General features: G+C 35.7%; 1 protein-coding gene across 3 annotated transcripts in view; it reads right to left on the bottom strand.

Annotated features, from left to right (window-relative positions):
• LOC127870341 (autism susceptibility gene 2 protein homolog) overlaps positions 1-20,784 on the bottom strand; it is a 254,849-nt gene extending 234,065 nt beyond the window's left edge. The window contains exons 1-2 of one of the 3 annotated variants that reach the window (XM_052412969.1): positions 20,653-20,784; positions 9,928-10,175 (exon numbers count right to left, since the gene is read on the bottom strand). In XM_052412969.1, coding sequence (XP_052268929.1) covers positions 9,928-10,173 — 246 coding nt within the window. In that variant the 5' untranslated portion in view covers positions 10,174-10,175; positions 20,653-20,784. Of the gene's footprint in view, positions 1-9,927; positions 10,384-18,425; positions 18,471-20,652 lie in introns of those variants that run through there. The other 2 variants (XM_052412987.1, XM_052412977.1) reach the window with 2 other exon arrangements.
• Between the last annotated feature and the right edge of the window lie 483 nt (positions 20,785-21,267).

Here is a 21,267-nt window from a genome sequence, read left to right as displayed (position 1 = left end):
GACTCTAGGTCCAAGCATACCAAAGTTATACCATGAAATAAGAACTTTAACATTTTTACATTCAAGGTCACAGTGACCTTGACCTTCAAATGAATGACCTTGAAATGACCAGTGGTTACTAACTAGTTATGGCCAACCTTCATGTCAAGTTTCAAGACTCTAGGCAGTGTCCGACAAATTTCTTATTTTTCAGGTAGCCCACTGGGCTACCAATAAAAATATTTGGTAGCCCATAAAATTTTCCTACAAAATGATAAAAGGCAGGTTTTCATCTTTATTTTATTTCTTCATTTACATATACATAATATGTATACATACATATACATAATACAGCAAGTAGTCTGATGTACACAGTCAATATCGTAAATCAATGTTACAGTACAGGCACCGTGTACTTAAATGTAAATGTACCAAAGAAAATCATATACTGCATGTAGATATAACATGTATGTGCACATGTATGTGTACCTAAATTCGGACAGCACGTTAAATCGGAAACGTAAATATAGCGTTTAGATGATCAATACGATTGACTGAAATTGCCCTTTTTAACAACAAATACCGAGTTTCAAGAAATCAAGAGTATTAAATCATTTATTTACCTGTGTCCGACTTTAAGTACTGTCCGAATTTACGTATTGCATCCGTATGTTACGACACTTGTGCGCAGTCAGTATACAATACAATAATTGTTTCAATAATGAAGGAACTGATACAGCGTAACGGTAACGATACAGCGTGTTTACACTATATTTTATTAAGAGGAAATGTCAATGCCAAATAATTCGCGAGATAACCCGGTACTTTAGTTGAAATTCACAACGATACTTTTAATGGAAATTAAATGATCTCCATGTTGTACCCGCTACGAAATTTTTATTCACAAATAAATACACTAACGCCAATCTTCGCGCGCTTTTTATCTGGACAAAGAAATTCATTTATTAAATGTAGAATTTTGTAACCTAAAATAGCTGTACACAACGCGTGCAAACCGTGGCAGGTGATTTACGCATGTTGCAATACAACGGTCCTGATTTGGAGCTTATTTCATCATATCTTTAAATAGATCCATATGCCGAAATTCATTTGACACTTTAGAAAATTTCAAACATTTTTGTTTATGACTCTTATCGTCTATATTACCCACCCATAATTTGGTTTTAAAAATATAAATCGGGCATATATGGTATTATTGATTTACAGTCGATTAATCCAATTATTAATTGACAATGCAAACTAATTAGCAGGTGTTAACCGCGTTCACACCGTTGTTATTAATTTTCATTTTCGGTTTCGTTACCGTTTTGAAGAATCCGCTATTGTTTTGATTTATTTAATGTTTTGCGTCCTTGGATATTTAACGACATCAAAAACGTTGTCGGTATTACTCATTGTTGCGGTTAACAAAGAATTCCATACTGCGAAATGAAGTCGCATCATGTGCGCCAACTATCCAACCGGCTCCCATTATATTATTAACAGACGACAAATGTTGATTCTGATTGGATGATTAAAATACACTGTTACTGTTTACGACATTACCGCAAGTGATCGATGACTGATTAGATAATTGATTGCACTTTGTTATCGGATTATAAGCAATACACAGTGTACAAACACATGGTCAGCGAGTTTATTCTACATATGTCCGTCAATAAACCGGGCTACCGCTCTTATGGATTTATAGTAGCCCGGCGGGCGTCAGCTGGAAAATTTCAGTAGCCCGATGAAAAATTTCGGTAGCCCCCGGGCTCCGGGCAATGGATTTGTCGGACACTGCTCTAGGTCCAAGCATACCAAAGTTATAACAACTTTAACATTTTTTATATTGAAGGTCACAGTGACCTTGACCTTCAAATGAATGACCTTGAAATGACCAGTGGTCATCTGTTAATCCTGGCCAACCTTCATGTCAAGTTTGAAGACTCTAGGTCCAAGCATACCAAAGTTATACCATGAAATAAGAACTTTAACATTTTCGAGCACGCCGCCACCCCGCCCGCCCGCCCGCCCCCCCCCGCCCGACAACATCAATCTATAAGCCGAGATTTTTTCGAAAAAAATCCGGCTAATAAAAAGTCAAGATGCTTGGCAATTTTTTTTAATTGTTACACTACCATTGTTATTGACTTGAATTTATTATCTCTTATCTCTCACACAATTTCTCTCAACAAGTTTATAACACGGCACAGCACAATAAACAACTAATACCTACGAAAAGTACACTTCTATACTTTTTTCTAGATAAAATAAGCTTGTCTATTCCAACTGCAAATTGCATCTCCTATTTCCTCAAATCACAGCCAAACGTTTCAGTCTGCCTCAGCTGACAAATCAATAGCATCATGAATATCAGAGTAAATGTCTGCAAGACAGCACTGATTAGTATCTGTTAAGCTAATTATAAGTAATTATATAGACCTAACAATTATTTACATACATGAACCCTGTTTCCAAATCAATAAGCAGCGATTTTTGTCCTTCTTTTTATTAAGTACCAGAAAACGACACTTTCCCAGTAAGAAAAAACTAAAAATTTCCCAATTGCTATCAAAATAATTCCAAATTGAAGGTTAAGCAAAAATGCAACCTTTAGTTAAGTTTTCCTATGCAGCTTAACCCTTTCCCCATCAGAAGCAAAGCGAAAATGGCTTTTGCAACCAGCATAAAACCAGAACAGTCTGCAAATAACTCACAGTCTGTCCAGGTTTTATGCTGTTTGCTGCTCATCAGTATCTAAAGGCCCAGTCGCACTATGATGCCGGTGGACCTGGGTGCGTGATCCGGGATCTATCGGGATGAAACGAGGCTCTACCTAAATGAACCAGGGCTCCACTGGGGACAACTGTATAAAAATAGTGATTTTTTTTGCCCAAAATTACCGCCTATATTCGGCTGATTCCCAATTGCAAAAAATGACATTTTTTCCCAAAAATCTGACCAAAATGTCCCAAAAAATGACCAAATTTTCCCAATTAAGCCAATAAGATTACAATGTCATTTAGCGCTAATTTCGTAGAACGAGTGCCGATCGAGCTTGTCGAGTCTTCGCCGAATGACAACTAGACTTACGAATGTTCGCGAATGTAGCCAAATACGATTTTACGTTGCAATCCACAAATCACTCTCTATATTGCAGAGGATACCGACGATAGTCGATGTATCCCGATTGTTAACGCCTGTTTTTACACACGTCCAAGATGGCGGCAAGCAGACGAGAAGTTTGCTATGAGCAGCGAAAATGATAAATAACACTAAAATTAACAGCGATGGTTATAAGGAGATAATTAAATGTCTGTGTCAATTAATGCAAAATACTATGTTTGAGATGAACAACAACAAATATTTATTAGAAATGTTCACAGTGAATGTGCGTCACGGAAATCTGTGTTGGGAAATTGGAGTTCACAAAGTTAAAGCATTTAAGACGAGAACCGTTCGAAAATGGAAAGAGACAAACATGATTTGATTTATATGTTAGTGGATCTGTGTATATTCAGATTCATATGCATATTCTGCTTTATTATGTTTGTCACGCTGTATAGTTTGGTGAAATAGCATTGAACTGAGGATGTCAATTGTGCAAGATATTAAAAGGTAAACAAATGAAATGTATTATTTTAGCTCCACTTAATACAACATTAACACAGCAAGAACACAAAAAGCGTGTTAATATTTGTTAATGTTTTCACCATATCATATTTTACTTTAAAAAACATCCTGAATTAAATTCATACTCTTAAAGAGATTATGATTAAATCATAATGGTACATGTATATTGAAATATCTATAGATTATTGCAAGTTTAATATGCATGTGGAAGGATATTAACTAAACGTTGTAAGAAGACATGAAAGCAACACTTTATAATATAAAAATGCTGTCAAACATGAACTTAGCAATTTTTATTCTGTTCATATTTATAATGTTTCCCAATTTCATGGTTTATCGCGCTATTTTTCCCAATTTCATGGTTTATCGCGCTAATTTTCTCAATCCAAATGCCACAGGCTGTAACAAAAAAAAGCAAAAAAAAGCACTGATAGTGTGACCGCATTAAAAATTTTACACATCCACCGGCGTTAGCAAAACCGGGATCGATCGGGGATCTACCAGCAATAGTGAGACTTGGGCTTAAGGTTTCAAAATGAAGCCTTTAAACTTGAATTAAGTAAGAAAGGTATTAAATTACAGTACATGCACCGTGTACTTAAACAAATTCCACTCGCCACGGTGTTCATCTCACTGTGTTCGCTTACCAATATGAACCCCGCAATGGGTGTTCAGATCAAATGTTGCGGGGGCCGTTTGCCATAAGGCGAACACCGCCAATCACCGTGGACCCATAATATCTTGCTTGAACTATTCTCATTCTTAAACAACTCAATTTGTTCAAGTTCGCGACTTGTTTTTCAATATTTTCAGAAGTTCACGACTCATTTTTTTCACAATTTTTAAAGGTTCACGACTCATTTTTCACAAAGTGAGGGAGCCAGGGCCGCTTCAAAAATCAGGAAAAAAAGCCCTGACTGTATGGGCCGCTTCAAAAAATCAGGAAAAAAAGCCCTGACTGTATGTTGTGATTTGTAAGTATTTGTTGTTCAGTGTTGTGATGTTTATTTTCCATTTCTTTTTTCCCAATTATTATTATGTCAATAAATTAAGTCCATGAAGTGTTGATTTGTTACTGTTTGTTGTTCAGTGTTGTGTTGTTTATTTTCCATTTCTTTTTTCCAATTATATGTAAAAAACATGTATGGGAATTGTTAAAAAACATTGATCATACAGTGACATTTTAACTTTTCATAATGTAACTTTTTGTTCTCTTCTATCACAATAACAGGTCTGTAAATCTATAATCCTAACATAAAATAAAAATTCATATCATGAATGTCTTCATTTAATTATAAATATAAATATATAATTTTACGTAACCTAAACCAGGGCTTTCCTTTGACCCGAGCTCCCGGGTTTTGACGCTTGAAAATTACAGAATACCCTAGTTTGACTCTTAAGAAAATTACGTCATGCGTCACATTTGACCCGGGGGAATGTACCGACTTGCGTCAAAGAGATCAAAAGTTATTAAGAGTAATCGATAATTGGCTTGGGGCGGAGTATCTATTGGTAGACGCTAACCGTTATCGCCCGTTTCCAATCATTGAAGCACAAGTCCGCCCAGTAGGCGGAGTTTTGCCCATTGAGAAATCTAATAATGACCAATTAAAATACTGCTGGTTCGATGACGCGTGTATCAACGTTCCATTATTTATCTGAGCGTTTGTTATCAGCTGTTTGCAGAAACGACATGTATTCAACCCACCAAAACAGAATGGACTCACCCGCGTCAGTTTTAATAATATCCAATATATAATTATAACATCCCTATCCACAATATTTTGAGAAATACTTCCACAATATGTCAGAATGTATTTCCAATGCTGAATACAGTGTACCCAACCCTGTTTTATTCCATGTTTGCTCCGTTCAAAGACGCGCGAAAGTTATGCTGGCATATGTACTGTCTACAAAGTAAATTTACACGCTTTGCATCAGAGTTGCTAATAATATTCATAGAACTGGTATAACTGACCGTGTGGCAAAGTGACAAATTTGGATGCTGCATCTGCTAATTGATTACAACATAGGTGTAATAATTGACCATTTGAGACGGCATAGAAAATCGGCGTGTTTGTCGCACGTCCTCGGTAAAGATGGCACATGAAATAATTAAATCCGGATTTGAGCCGTCCAGGGTCGATTTTGAGATGATAAGAAATCCAATTAGTTAGTTTAAGGAGGTATTTGATGGTGAACGGCTGGCACTGACATGAGAAGTAACTGACTAAACATCTTTTTGTTTTGTTTTAAAACATCTTCGCTACTTTCCCAAAACCGTACCATTCTACGAACGTTGCTATAGTTGTCCGCCAACTATAAATTATCTATTAGCAAAGTAAAGCACTGCAATTTCATACTTAAAACAATATGTCAACCGAATTATATATTAATTGCGTATTTGCTAGGTTACTTATTACTGGCTTTCATTTTCTGCAGACAAACAAAACACATATTTTATTTCATTCGCAAACGACGTATCTCTACCCGTTTTCGGATACGGTATGGTTCGTCTATTTTAATTTATTTCCAACGGTCTTTATAACATTTTTTATAGAATGACAAATACACATGCGGTGTTACGGATGGTCTGATTGATAAAATTTTGCATTGTACTCGCAAGAAATTGCACATAGAAAGAAAATAAAGAATAACAATAAGCAAGGGCTGGAGGGGCTTTGCCCTCTATTCCCTTTATCCTACGGTCTCTGAATCTCTGCTTAATTTTCCGTATTTCGAATTTGGGACAATTGACACCCCTGATATATATTACATGTATGTCACTACAAGTGCGAGTGTATTTTTCACAATGTTGGTCACAATGTATGTTTGCATTATCTCTTTTATTGACTGGAATATATTAAGAAATAAATGTTTAGATATTTGTAAATTTGTTGCTATATATATATATATATGTATATATCTCAGTAATTCGCTTTAAGTACAAAAGATCATTGACTCTCCTGCGTTATTATTATGACTCATACAAATTTGATTTTGACTCTTGAAAATTTGGTCCCAAGAGTCATTGACTCTTGAGATTGGAGGTCTAAGGAAAGCCCTGACCTAAACAATACTTTACAAGAAAGAACATGCCATAACATCAGAATGATAAAACCTTCTTATCTCAATTATTCTTCAGTCATGACATTTTATGCTGCTCTAAAATCAAACAAATCCTACAGAGGAATTCTTAACATGCCTTGTATAAGTGAGACGGCAGACAAAGCCAATAATGTGTACATTGCATCATTATAAAAGTGAAATGGTATTTAAAGATATTACATTCTGCTGAAAGACTGTGCGCAATTTAACATCAGTAAGTGTCAAATTAGGAAAAAGTTAATAAATTTTAATGTCAATGGGGTCTATTATTCAGAAATAACCAGTAAAAATACACTTGTGAAGATTATACACAGATGATGATGTATTAAAGTGTATTACCATCTTGGCAGTGATTAATGCACCATCGCATTCATAAATGATACAAACTAACCACTTAACTCAACTCACTGTCAGACCTCATATGACAATACATGTAATTCATAAGTGTTAGTAGACTCATTAAAATCAGCCAAAAGTTTGGTCATTCACACTCAAATTGAATGCAAAATATCATAAAAGTTTTAATTTAGAATAGTGACAGTGAACTGATCATGAAATCAGGAGTTTCGCTGTTGATCGCCACTGTCCCAAATGGCCTTAAAATAATTAAAGTGGCGCTAACTTTTTTAAAGTGGCGATTAAAAAAAAATCGGTAAAATTCCATCCGAAAATGTACTGCGGGTCGTCTCTCAATTATAAATATTGATTTACGACTATGCAAGAGACCTACAGCACAGAGTGCAAATTGAAATCACTGAAGCGTGTAAGTGTTACAGACGGTGTTTTTACTGCTATTGTCAAGTTTATGGGGGTTATTATCGGATTAACGGCTCCTTTATGACATTGATGTAATCCTGTGATGAACTGTCACGAAGATCAATAATTATAACAATTATTAGGGACACTATTTCTTAAATCAATAAAATGACAAAAACACATGTTAACTTGTTTCAAAAGGCATTTGTAAGCATTTATGTTTATCAGCGCTTCCGTTAGCTTTAAAAAGTTGGAAGTTTAGACTTAAGAGCCTAAATTTTTGGAAATCCCAGATATACATTTTGAAGTCCCACTTTTATTTCAGAATTTAAATACACGTACATGTTCCAACTCTATACATTACCCGATAATCCAGTATCATTACGATTGCTATTTTCAAAACCAAAGTACGGCCAATATTGTCATCTGCAAATGTCCGCCATTTTACGCAAGTGCATATACAAATTGAATTGTGGGATGGGGGAACTCCTTTGAACATGCCTTAATCATGTGACGCGATTTGAAAGCATAGAGCACTGGTCATAGCTAGTAATTACGACAAATCAACAACTGAATTTAAAATGTTACATGTACCTCCTCTCAGAAAAGTTTGTGTAGGTGTAAGCGAATTTCGGAGCATAAAAACGCGTCTTTCTTCAAATTTTACAAAGTACACTTGATTCCGAATTGGGATATAACTTGTCAGGTCATTTATGCATGTAGACCAATATGTATGCATAGTTTGGTCTCAGAAAACGTTATTTAACTACTTACACATGTATTGCATTATGTGATATGGCCGTTGATATAACAAATACATTATTCAATTTTAGTATTTTCAAATGCGTATAATTAAACATGTTATCCGAAATAATTTCCAGATTTTATTATTCTTTGGTAAGTTAAGAAAATTCTACCTAAAAAATAAACATTTTTCATGTATTGCGTGTACAGATGAAAATCATGCAAAAATTAGACTTTATGTACAACATCATGTCATTCTTCCTCGGGGAAAGCGTGGACTTAAATATTTGATTGCTGAATATGAACGTTGTAGCGCAGAGGTCAGCCTGAGCGCTGATTGGCTGATATGCTTTAACCAAGAAGAATTTGATTGACAGCTGGAAAAATCAATATTGGCCACTCGCTGAGAAATTCAATGATAACAGTAGCTCTAAGGCAGAGTTAACAGACTGAATGACCCGATTTAGTGTTGACATCTGTTCTTGGTGTGTATTAGAAAATAGTGTACATGTACATGCGGATAATCGGATGTCCAAGGGACTTCCACCATTTGTATAATGGACATACGACTGCCGTTTTCGGGCCTTATTTACCCCCGGACGTTCACTTATGGAAGTGCTGTGTTTATATTAATAAAGTCGGAATAACTGATATTTTAAATATCCGAATTGTTGAATGTATGCTATATTTGAGAATACCAGTGCATTATCACCTTATACATTTTCCATAAACTGATCATATTGTTTTATTTATTTGAAAAAATAACGCACTGAACAAGATCATTTAATTGTTGTTTCATAACCAAAAAAATTATTCACTCATTGCTTACAATAATCAGATCACTCATTTGAGATTTATATAATTTAATTTATACTGTTTACATATTAATCATGCTTGTACTTAAGTTCTATATTTTCATATGATTAAGTATCAGTTAAAAGTTGGCACTATTCTGCAAGTTCACTTGCGATGAACAGTGTCTATTACTTCGCAATTGTTTAATGGTCTACGGAAAAGCAAAGAAATATGCAACGATTTATACACAGGGCCATGATCAGTGATTATTAACCTCTGACGACCAAGGTGCATATAAATATCTCCACAAAACACCAATTCACAAAATTAGGGAAAAGACCTGGCAGAATGAAAGCTAAAAGCTCTGGATCATGGTGTTCAATATAAATATGGTTATGCTATTTCGTTACGATTTACTATTGAAATCAAAGATGGGTAAATACAAGTCTCTGAAAGTATTGACACTGATGTTGTTAAACACAGCATAGCTTGTAAAGAATAACTAACAAGTAATGCAATGTAGTTGGAAGTTTGCATTGTATACATGAATTTTATCTTTAGCATACCCAGTATATTAACAACACAATGAAAATACAACCAAGTTATGTTACTCTTGTCAAATAAAGAACTGATTTGAAAAGTTTTGCTGTTGATGGCCTGTTTCATTCACAAAATGTTATTTACTTGGACTTCCTCAGGAAATGTCATTCATATCATGACATATCAGGCAAATGTTCGTCAGCAATTAATGCAATAAATTGTGAGTCTCATCTAATAAACACATTCATCTGACGTTAAAAGTTATATGTTTGTAAAAGTCAAGTATGTCAGTTAATTCTGTAGGCACGCAAATCAAAAGGATATATCAATTATTCTTTCAAAGTTTACCCAATCTTTAAAGATTACCTCTAAATCCTCGACTGTCTTGAAACTAACGATTGCAAATCCATCAATGATATCTTCGTCAAAGGAACTAGCACTTTTCTTTTTCCTAGGTTTTGATCTGATGCGATGTTTGTGGTCCTTGAAAGGGGACAGCCCGTTCCCCTCACGTTCACACTCGAGTTCCGAATCACTTGGCTCTATCAGTATCTTTTGAGCTCTCTCTCGTCTTTTCCGGTGATGGGATTTTGATTTTGTCTCTGTTTCCATCGCTGATTTTTCCACAAACAAACACAGAAAATGCACAGTTAGGCAACCATTTGGAAGCTTTATGTTTACTTTATGCGAAAATTAGCAATCCGAGCCTTGATCTTCCACAATAAGCATGTAAATCCGGCGAGAAAATAACAATCACGGTTAAGTTAACATCCACACACAGTTCAAATGGCGGACACTACAATAGGACCGCATAACACACCAATTTACTAAACAAATGCTCGTGCGCAAGCACTTGCTTGTAGAAAAGAAGTGCGTTAAATGTCGATTTAAAAATATCTATAGATATTTATAGTTCTACCAAATATTTTCTATTTTCTTGATACATGCATAATATTGTATGTGTTTTTATCATCGTCAATCAATTTTACGTAGAATATTTTTCAAGCTAAAAGTATGTTGTGTTATGTAGGCGTAGTAATCGTTAAGTTTTAAATCAAGGGGACCGTAAAGTCAATCACTCGTGACCATCTATATATTGCGTGAAATAATTATTAAACTGAGTGGCGTGAAAAGATTATCAGAAATAATCAGGAGTCTTATTTCTATTTGTAAAAAAATAATTATAGATAAATATGAACCCCAAAAGAGCTACGTGACCAGAACTTGTGTCTGAATGGTGTAAGGGTGAAGTGAAGGAAACTGTTGTGGGTAAGCAGGAGCGCTCTGTAACAACCCGTTGTGCAATAAACCCGTTTTGCAATAAATTTATTGCAAAACGGGTTGGAGTGTCTTATTGCATTTTGAATTTTTTTACAACAATTAACCCGTTTTGCAATAAACCCGTTTTGCAGTAAAATCATCGCACATTTATTTGCAATGATTTTATTGCAAAATGGGTTGGAGTGTCTTATTGCAATGTGAACATTTTATAATAACCCGTTTTGCAATAAACCCGTTTTGCAATCAAATCATCTCTCTTGTATTAATTAATTTAAATGGATTGGAAGAGTTAAAAGGGAGTTTGAAGTGTTGTATTTAAATAAAATTATTATAAAAATAGACAAAACTGTGAGTTTAGATTTAAAATGCATGGAAGGTGATGAATTTCGAGATTTAATACGATAAAACAACACAGAATGTGTTTCGAAAGTGATTTCAAAGAATTTATTATTTAGTAAGATAACGCAAAAATGCAAATATTTAGGGAAAAACGTGTTGAAATGTCTTATTGCAATGTGAATTTTGTGTAACAATCCGTTTCGCAATAAAATCATCATATATATACTAATTGTTTCATATTGATTTGAAACGGTATAAAGGAAGTTTTAAATGTCGTCTCTAACGTGAATATGATAAACAAGGCTGAATGTTTATATGAAGTGATGTTCACCAATTTGGGAATTAAGTGAAGAATACCCACAAGTCCATAATTTTATTGCAAAACGGGTTGCAGTGTTTTATTGCAATGTGCATTTTTTTATAACAACCCGTTGTGCATTAAACTCTTTTTGCACTAAACTCATTACACATGAACTTATTGATTCAAATTGATTAGAAACGCGGAAAAGAAAGATTCAAATGTCGTATATATGGAGTTTGTATACATATAATAAGACAGAGGTGTAAGATTCGACCAAAAATTATGAGACATTGAAAGTGGCCAATTTCATGAGTAAATGTGATAAACAAACACAGAATGTATATAAACAGTGATCTTGACACTTTCATCATTAAGCGACTTCAATTGAACTCAGAAATCCAATAATGTTATTGCAAAACGGGTTGCAGTGTCTTATTGCGATGTAAAAAAAGAAATAAAAGCCCGTTTCGCAATAAACTCGTTTTGCACTAATACATCACACATGTACTAATTGATTCCAATTGATTGGGCACTTTTCGAAGAAAGTCTAAAATGTTGTTTATCAGGCCTTTTTTTCAAAAAAGACAGAGGTGTACGATTCGACCAACAAATAAAAGGCAGCTAAAGTGATCAATTTCATGAGTAAATGTGATGCAACAACACCAAATTGGTGTATAAAGTGATTACAACCATTGTAATACTTAATTGAAGAAAACCGAGAAATGCAATAATTTTATTGCAAAACGGGTTAGAGTGTCTTATTGCAATTTGATAGTGTTATAACAACCCGTTTTGCAATAAACCCGACGAGCAATATTTTTATTGCAAAACGGGTTGGAGTGTCTTATTGCAATTTGAAATTTTCATAACAACCCGCTTTGCAATAAACCCGTTTTACAATGAAATCATCAATCTTGTATTATATATTTCAAATGGATTAGAATAGTTCAAAGGGAGTTTAAAGTGTTGTATTTAATTAAAATTGTTATGAAAAATAGACATAACTGTGAGTTTAGACTTAAAATGCAAGGAAGCTGATGAATTTCTAGATTTAATTCGATGAAACAAAACAGAATTTGTATCGAAAGTGATTTTAAACTATTTAGTACTAAAGTTTAGATAACTCAAAAATGCAATAATTTATGGAAAAACGAGTTGAAATGTCTTATTGCAATGTGAATTTTGTGTAACAACCCGTTTCGCAATAAAATCATACATACTAATTGTTTCATATTGCTTTGAAACGGTATAAAGGAGGTTTTATAATTGTGTCGTCCCTAACGTAAATATGATAAAACAAGGCTGAATGTTTATATGAAGTGATGTTCACCAATTTGGGAAGTAAGTGAAGAATACCAGAAGTGCATAATTTTAATGCAACACGGGTTGCAGTGTTTTATTGTAATGTGCATTTATTTATAACAACCCGTTGTGCACTAAACTCTTTTTGCACTAAACTCATTACACATGAACTTATTGATTTAAATTGATTTGAAACTCTGAAAAGAAAGATTCAAATGTCGTATTTAGGGAGTTTGTATTCACATAATAAGACAGAGGTGTAAGATTCGACCAAAAATTATGAGACATTGAAAGTGACCAATTTCATGAGTAAAGGTAAATGCGATGTTAAAAAAAGAAATAAAAACGCGTTGCGCAATAAACTCGTTTTGCACTAATACATAACACATGTACTAATTGATTCCAATTGATTGGACACTTTTCGAAAAAAAGTCTCAAATGTTGTTTATAAGGATTTTTATAATAAGACAAAGGTGTAAGATTCGACCAACAAATAAAAGGCAATTAAAGTGATCAATTTCATGAGTAAATGTGATACAACAACACCGAAATGGTGTAGAAAGTGATTTCAACCAATGCAATACTTCGACTTTTGGGCTACCTACACAAGGGCGATATATCGTGTTAAATATATCGTGCGTCGCCGCGACTTCGCGAAAAATATCGTGCGTCGCCGCGACTGTTGCGAAACATATCGTGTATCGCCTCGTGTGTCTAGTGTCGCCCTTGATGAAAGAAGGGCGAGATTATAGATGGCACTATCCGGATTCCGTAATCACCTGTTACCTGATCACTCACACAGTGTCCGTGTTATATTTGCGTCTTACTTCTGGCGACAAAATCTCTGCGTTGAAGACAACTACTGAACCAACTAGTTATCAATGACGTCAATAACATTTGATGTAGATATCTTTTAAGGATTATTAATGTATCACTTCTTTATTTGACGTATAATACTTAACTGTGATAACTGGGGTGAACCAATACAAAAGCAAGATTCTTCTGCATATGTATTTGCTGGTGACCTTTTCAGCTATATTAAAGGGGCATTTGCACATATTTTGGCATGTATTGAAGTTTGTCATTAAATGCTTTATATTGATAAATGTAAACATTGGATATCAAAAGCTCCAGTAAAAAATAAAAAATAGAAATACAATTAAAGAATAAAAAAAGTAACCCTCAACTGGGCTCGAACCTCTGATCCCTGGAGTAAAAGTCTTTCGCTTGGACCACTCGGCCATCCACGCTCATACAATGAGTAATTAATTTTATACTATATATAAGCAATTTTCGTAGTATTACAAAATATAACGACAAAACAAAACTCGCCAAATTATTCAATCGTTTTGCGTTGCAGAGCTTTATAATTCGGAGGTTTTTAAATCTTCAAAAGATGCATATAATGGATATTTTAGTGCATGGTAAATGTTCAGTATTACCGTTTCCTCACAAATATCATAACTACAACGAAAATTTGCGAATCTGAAACATTTTTTTATATTTTGTCAATATAACGAAACGTGAAAAGGCCCCTTTAATATACTTTTGTGTTCAGCGCTTACCATCCTTGATACGAACTCGGTTGTTTCGCAGTTTTACAAGAAACATGAATCTGTACAAACTGTATGTGTGTATAGGTATCTGTAAAATACATGTGTGAAGTCCGCTGCCATTGAAAGAATCTCCACACCAACCCTTTCCCCAACCACTTCCAACATGTGCACTATATCGTATTAGCAACATGTTGTGTTGTCACATCACCATTTGATAACAATACACTAGCGGAGTGCATGCGGCAATATATTCTATATAATGTATTATCAGGACGAAATAATATGCTAATTATTATTAAGTCCTTGAAGGTATAAGTCCTTTTGTTTCTATGGCGGTTTCTTGACACAGCGGATTGAAATTTCCTTTGACAGAATTTTTTTTTTAATTGTTAATAAATATAGTATTTGTAAGTCTTCATATAAAATGATAGCTATATTCAGAATATTGGATTATCTACCGGTATGTATAGCGAATTATACGCAATAGGTCACGGTGACTTGCTGTAGTAGCACGTTTCTGTGTGCGATGCTATTATCTGACTATTGAGACACAGTGTCCACAATTTAGTTGAATAGGCGATCAATCAGCCTTCATTTTTCTCAGGAGACTAAGACACAGTTTCAGCAGTAATTTTTATCTTACGTGAAAGGGGTATGTTGCTCTTTTACTACAGTAGGTGGCAAGTACATTAGCTATTTAGAGGTGGGTCATTTGTAAAGAAGGACAAAACTAGACATCATAGGAAAATCCTGATTAAACATTTCGAACAATCAAACTCCAAAAAAGCCCGACCACGAACCCAAGGTGTTGGACATTACTACCCTGTTGTGGTGACTCCTTTACAGACGTTGATACTATACACAAGTGTGCTTGAGCAGTACATCTACGTTATGTTCGTACAGACTCCATACAACCTTCAAAGGCATATTGTAGAATACGTATATGGTCAAGTATCAGTTTGTTAGAGTTCGCAACCTGGTACCTCTGTCTTCAGGACTCAGAGTTTCTGTCAAGGTTACCTCGTCCTTAGCTCATTGTCGAAGGACCTCACCTGTGAGCAGAAGCGACATGCGTTTCCAGTAGTCCATACCATGTGGCGAGAGGTATTACCGCACGTCTTTCTTAAACGCATTGTGTTCCCGTCGTGGTACATAATTATGGAATATTTCCTCTCCGAATGATAGTGCCAACCCTCCATCCCTCCACGTTCTGATTCGGATTTGGGCTAGAATGGCCAGGTTTAGTGTGTGTATTTGGAAGTTTATTAAGTCCTTTCTGAGCCAGCGGAAACAATATGTACGAACCCGGAGTGTGCCCCAGCACTCCGTCCAAATAAACTTACTAGAGTCGCGAACGTGAGGACGAACATTGAATTATAGCTGCAATGCAATTTCCAGCGTGTTTACTGAAAGATGTTTTTTTCAAATGTGATGTTGTCTTTTGCAGTGGGGGGAAGACGGAGTAACCGAAGTAAACCCCACCTGTCCGGTATGGTGACCACCAACTAAACTCACATACTGTCGGGAACGGGCATTGAACCCGGGCCGCCTAGGTAAGAAGCGAGAGAACCAACCAATGCACTAGCCGGTCAATCAATATCCAAGTTGATTTCGTGCAAACCGTTTAAGAAACATCTACTTAGAATCTGCTGACAGCAAAAACAAGCCTTGAAGGAAATGTCCACCAGTCCATTCATGTTGCTGAACGACAATTGCATACTGCTAAATGACAATTTTATATTGCTTAATAAAAATTAAATCGTGACATATTGCACTTGCAAGTTGGTATTATACAAATGCCTATTACACTGAGTTATTCATTACGAACATACTCGTACTGCATCTTCCGTGCGCCTTTGTGCTCCATTACATCAGCTGGTGGCACATACTAGAAGCTCAATTGCATCTGTCGTTACCTGATCAATATAAAGCCCTTATTATTGCGTGCAAATGAGAACGCATCCATATAGTATCATCTTTATTGAAGTGCTTCTTGCTTCAATTGTTTATTGATTACAATGTAACATTAGTAATTACACTAGCGATGGCATAATTAATGCATAAATTCCAAAATATTAAAGAACCCGGCCAAATATGTTTAAGTTTATTAAACTATTAAATAGTTCAAACGAAACTGTACTAAGAAAGCCGGCAATGTTTAGCTAATCAATGCTGTCAAATAAGAGACAATGTCATGTATATGTAGTGTTAAATTATAATACATATTTTTTACAAAGAAAATAAGGTCAGAAATATGTAATTATTGCTACAATTGTGTAATCACTATATATTAAACTCATCCATGTGACATTCTCACGAAATATGTTCACGAAATATGTGTTTTTTCCTGTTTATTTATATTAACTGTTCTTTAAAGGGGTCTTTTCACGTTTAGGTAAATTGACGAATTAAAAAAAATGGTTTCTTAATCGCAAATTTTCGTTGTAATTATGATATTTCTGATGAAATAGTAATACTGAACAATTACCATGTTCTAAAATATCAATTACATGCATCTTTTGACGCTTTATAAACCTAAAAATTATAAAGCGTTGCAAAGCGAAACGATTGAATAATTTGGAGAGGTCTGTTGTTGTCGTTAATAGTTTGTGGTACTACGCGGATTGCTTACATAAAGTATAAAATACATTATTTATTGTATAAGCACGGATGGCCGAGTGGTCTAAGCGATATACTTTTACTCCAGGGCTACAGTGGTTGGTGTTTCGAGCCCAGTTGAGGGTTACTTTTTTATTTCTATAAACTTTATTATTGTTTTTTACTGGAGCTTTTGAGATCCAATGTTTACATTTATCAATAAAAAGCATTTAATGACAAACTTCATTAAATCTGAGAAAATGCCCCTTTAAAATGTTGTGTGTTTTGTATGTACTTCAACGTATGCTGTTATTTTATATGTATGTTAATGGCTATTAGTTTTACATGCAAAATACACTATTCTGTTCTGTTCTTATGACAAGCTCAGTCGTTAGAATGCTTGTCTTCAAATCTGAGGATCGCGGGTTCGATTGGCTTCGGGCATTGGTCACGCAATTGTTTCCACTGCAATTATTACCTGCCCCTTATTCAAGTCAGGTAGTTGTTCGTTACTGACACAACTACGGAATATAGTGCAATCTGTGTTACACATTAAAATCCAGAGGGCGACAATGCGATAGTACGATGGCGACAATGCGATAGTACGATGGCGAAAATGCGACAACGCGATAGTACGATGGCGACAATGCGATAGTCAACATACAATCGTCATCGTATTATCGCATTGTCTCCATCGTACTATCGCACTGTCGCCATTGTATTGTCGCATTGTCGTCATCGTACTGTCGAATTGTCGCCATCGTACTATCGCACTGTCGCCATCGTATTGTCGCACTGTCGTCATCGTATTATCGTATTGTCGCAATCGTTCTATCGCACTGCCGCCATCGTTTTGTCGCACTTTCGCATTGTCGACATCGTACTGTCGCATTGTCACATTGTCGCAATCGGACTATCGCATTGTCGCCATCGTACTATCGCATTGTCGCCCTCTGGATTTAAATGTGTAACCACGATGGTACTTACGGTATTTCGTACATAACTATGTGCACGTAGTAGTGGTAAACCAGCTAACCCTTTACACCTTAAAATCGCACTTTGACGCGTCTGTAGTCCCTTGCAAAATTTAATAAAATTTAAAATCCTCTTGACAAGAGTCAAATTTTAAAGGCTTCTTTTCCAACCTAAATGCTAAATATACGGATGAGAGGCAAACAGCATACAATCTGAACAGACTGCGAGTTCTTTGTAGGCAGTTTTGGTTTTATGCTGGTTGCAAAAGCCATTTTAATTTTGCTTCCAAGTGTGAAAGGGCTTATTCACGGAAAGTCTGAGTTGGAGAACTGACTGCAGTGATATGTTGATAACGGCTCAAGTACCCAACTTAAATACAAAAAATACATACTAAATTAATAGCTAGTCTGGTTTACGCTTTCAACATTGAACGTTAAACAAGACGAATGCAAACACGCACTAAGCATGTTTTAAGGCATAAAGCAACATAAGATCACGAAGTTGGAAAATACGTGTTGAGATAACGAGGTAAATATCGCCATTTTGCATCGTGTTTTCTCATTTTGTATTCTCTCGTGAATTTCATGTAGCCGTCGTTTGTGGATATACATGGATGAAAACACTTGCTTGGATACGAGATATCACAATGCGAGATCGTGAATTCAATTTCGATATTCCTTTTTGCGTCTTGTTTTCTCACATCGTTATGTCGTAGCAGCCCTTCCATCGGGGTTTTGTTCTCGTAGTTCAGAGGTCGAAAAAGAGGATCATGGCAGTGGTGATGGTACCCTGCCCTAGACAGCGGACACGTGCACAATAATCAGATGCACGTACACGCGCATGCACACACGCAAGTATCACGCAGAGGCCTCCATCTGTGCATACATTCAAATGATCATCCATGTAGAACAGTAGATTGCGTCAACACTCACCATGGAATCCATGCATTCACATATAATCCTTACATACTGTCAAATTTATATTCATGTATAATCCGTACATACCGTAAAAGTAATATTCACGTAGAACCCGTGCATACCATCAAAGTTATATTCATGTATAATCCGTACATAACGCTTTAGAAATATTCATCCGTACATACAATCAAAGTAATATTCACGTACAATCCGTAGTCAAAGTAACATCCATTTATAATTCGTAGATAGCGTCAATGTAACGTGTAATCTGTGCACATCATTATAATCTTAGTATATCATTAAATTAAGATCCACACAAAATCTGAACATACCATCAAAATTACATCTACGAATCTGTACCTTCAATGCAAGTAACATCCATATAGATTCTAAACATACCATTCACTTAACATCTATGCAGAATCCGTATACAGCGTCAAAGACAAAATTACATTCATCTCAAATGTGTACATGCAGTAAAAACTATTCACGTAAAATCAATATGTGCCATCCAAGTAATGTTCATTTAGTACCCGTACATACTGTAAATGTAAGGGCCCTTAGAATCCGGGCAAACCGTGAGCCTTACATCAACGTCACATCGTAGATAGCTTAAAGTAACAGTCGCGTTAAATCCTTCAACGCCGTCAAAGTAAAAGGCGCATAAGAACCATACATATCGTCAAAGTAACAGCCGCGTAAAAAACGTTCATACCGTATAATAAACCGCCGCGTAAAATCCGTACCTACCTTTAAAGAAACAGCTGCATAGAATCCGTAAATACATGTAAAGTAACAGCCGCGTAGAAATCCGAACATAATTTGAAAGTAACCGCCGCGTAGAAATCGGTCCTACCTTTACAGTAGCCCGTACCTACCTTATAGTAACAGCTGCCTAAGACTCCGTACATACCTTTAAAGTAGCAGCTGCTTAGAACCCGTACCTACCTTTATAGTAACAGCTGCCTAGAATCCGTGCATACATTTAAAGAAACAGCCGCATATAAATCCGTACATACCTTAAAAGTAATAGCAGAATGCGTTCCTGACTTTAAAGTAACAGCCGCCTAGAATCCATTCATGCCTTTAAAATAACAGCCGCAGAGAATCCGCACTTACTTTTAAAGTAACAGCCGCGTGTAATCCGTACCTATCTTTAAAGTAACAGCTGCATAGAATCCGTTCATACCTTTAAAGTAACAGCCGCATAGAAATGCGTACATGGCTTTAAAGTAAAGCCGCGTAGAATCCGTACCTACCTTTAAAGTAAAAGCCGTTCAGGATCCGTACATTTCTTTACATTAAAGGGGCCTTTTCACGTTTGTGTTAATTGACAAAATTGGAAAAAAATGTTTCAGATTCACAAAGTTTCGTTTTAGTTATGATATTTGTGTGGAAACAGTAATACTGAACATTACTAAAGGCCCCTTTAACAGCCGTAAATAAATCAGTACATACATTTAAACTTTAAATTTTAAAGTAAATGCTGTCCAGAATCCGTACCTACCTTTAAAGTAACAGCTACCTAGAATCCGCACATACCTTTAAAGTAACAACCGCATAGAAAACTGTAAATACATCTTAATTAACAGCCGTGAGAATCCGTACCTACCTTTTTAGTAACAGCCGCCCGTAATCCGTACCAATCTTTAAAGTAACTGCCAAATAGAATCCGTACTTACATTCCAAGTAACAGCCGCGTAAAATCCGTACATATCTTTCAAGTAAAAGCCGCCAAGAACCCGTACTCACCTTTAAAGTAACAACCGCATTTAATCCGTACTTACCTTTAGAGTAACAACCGTCTTTAATCCGTACTTACTTGTAAAGTAACCGCCGCATAGAATCCAAATCTTTATACAGCAAGAATAAATTCACTTAATTTTCCCTGTGAATATATATACACACACACACACACACACACATATATAAACAAAAACGCTGTAATTATTTTTTGCCGAAGCTTTCGACCTCACGGTCTTCATCAGCGGCCATTTTTTATTTTCAGATGTTTTATTATGAACGGAAATGACGTCGTGCATTTCCGGCGTCAACGTTGTTTACGCGCCCTTTTATTAACGTTTATTCTTGAACGTTGATGCTATATGGTCGGTATGTCCTTAGTTTTTACTTCCACAATTGCTCCATAGTTTTGCGGTACTCGTCCGACCCGCTGAGTTTTTCGAGTCCCATTATTTGGAAATCATCCATGGAATGTCCGTCGGTGTAGAAATGTTCAGCTACCGGGTCACTGTGCTGTGTGCGAATACGTGACAGATTCAATAGATGTCGCTGGTACAGAGTTCCGCCGGTCTCTCCCACATACACGAACCTGCGACAGCGACGACAGTTGACCGCATACACAACATTGGATGATTTGCAGTCAACATTGTTTCTGACGCTGTACTTCCTGCCGCTGGGATCTGTGAAATATTCC

This window comes from Dreissena polymorpha, chromosome 1 (genome assembly GCF_020536995.1).
Source record: "Dreissena polymorpha isolate Duluth1 chromosome 1, UMN_Dpol_1.0, whole genome shotgun sequence".
Taxonomy (NCBI): Eukaryota; Metazoa; Mollusca; class Bivalvia; order Myida; family Dreissenidae; genus Dreissena; species Dreissena polymorpha.
The sequence above is the reverse complement of the archived record's forward strand: the minus strand, read 5'-3'. Positions and strand labels throughout refer to the sequence as shown.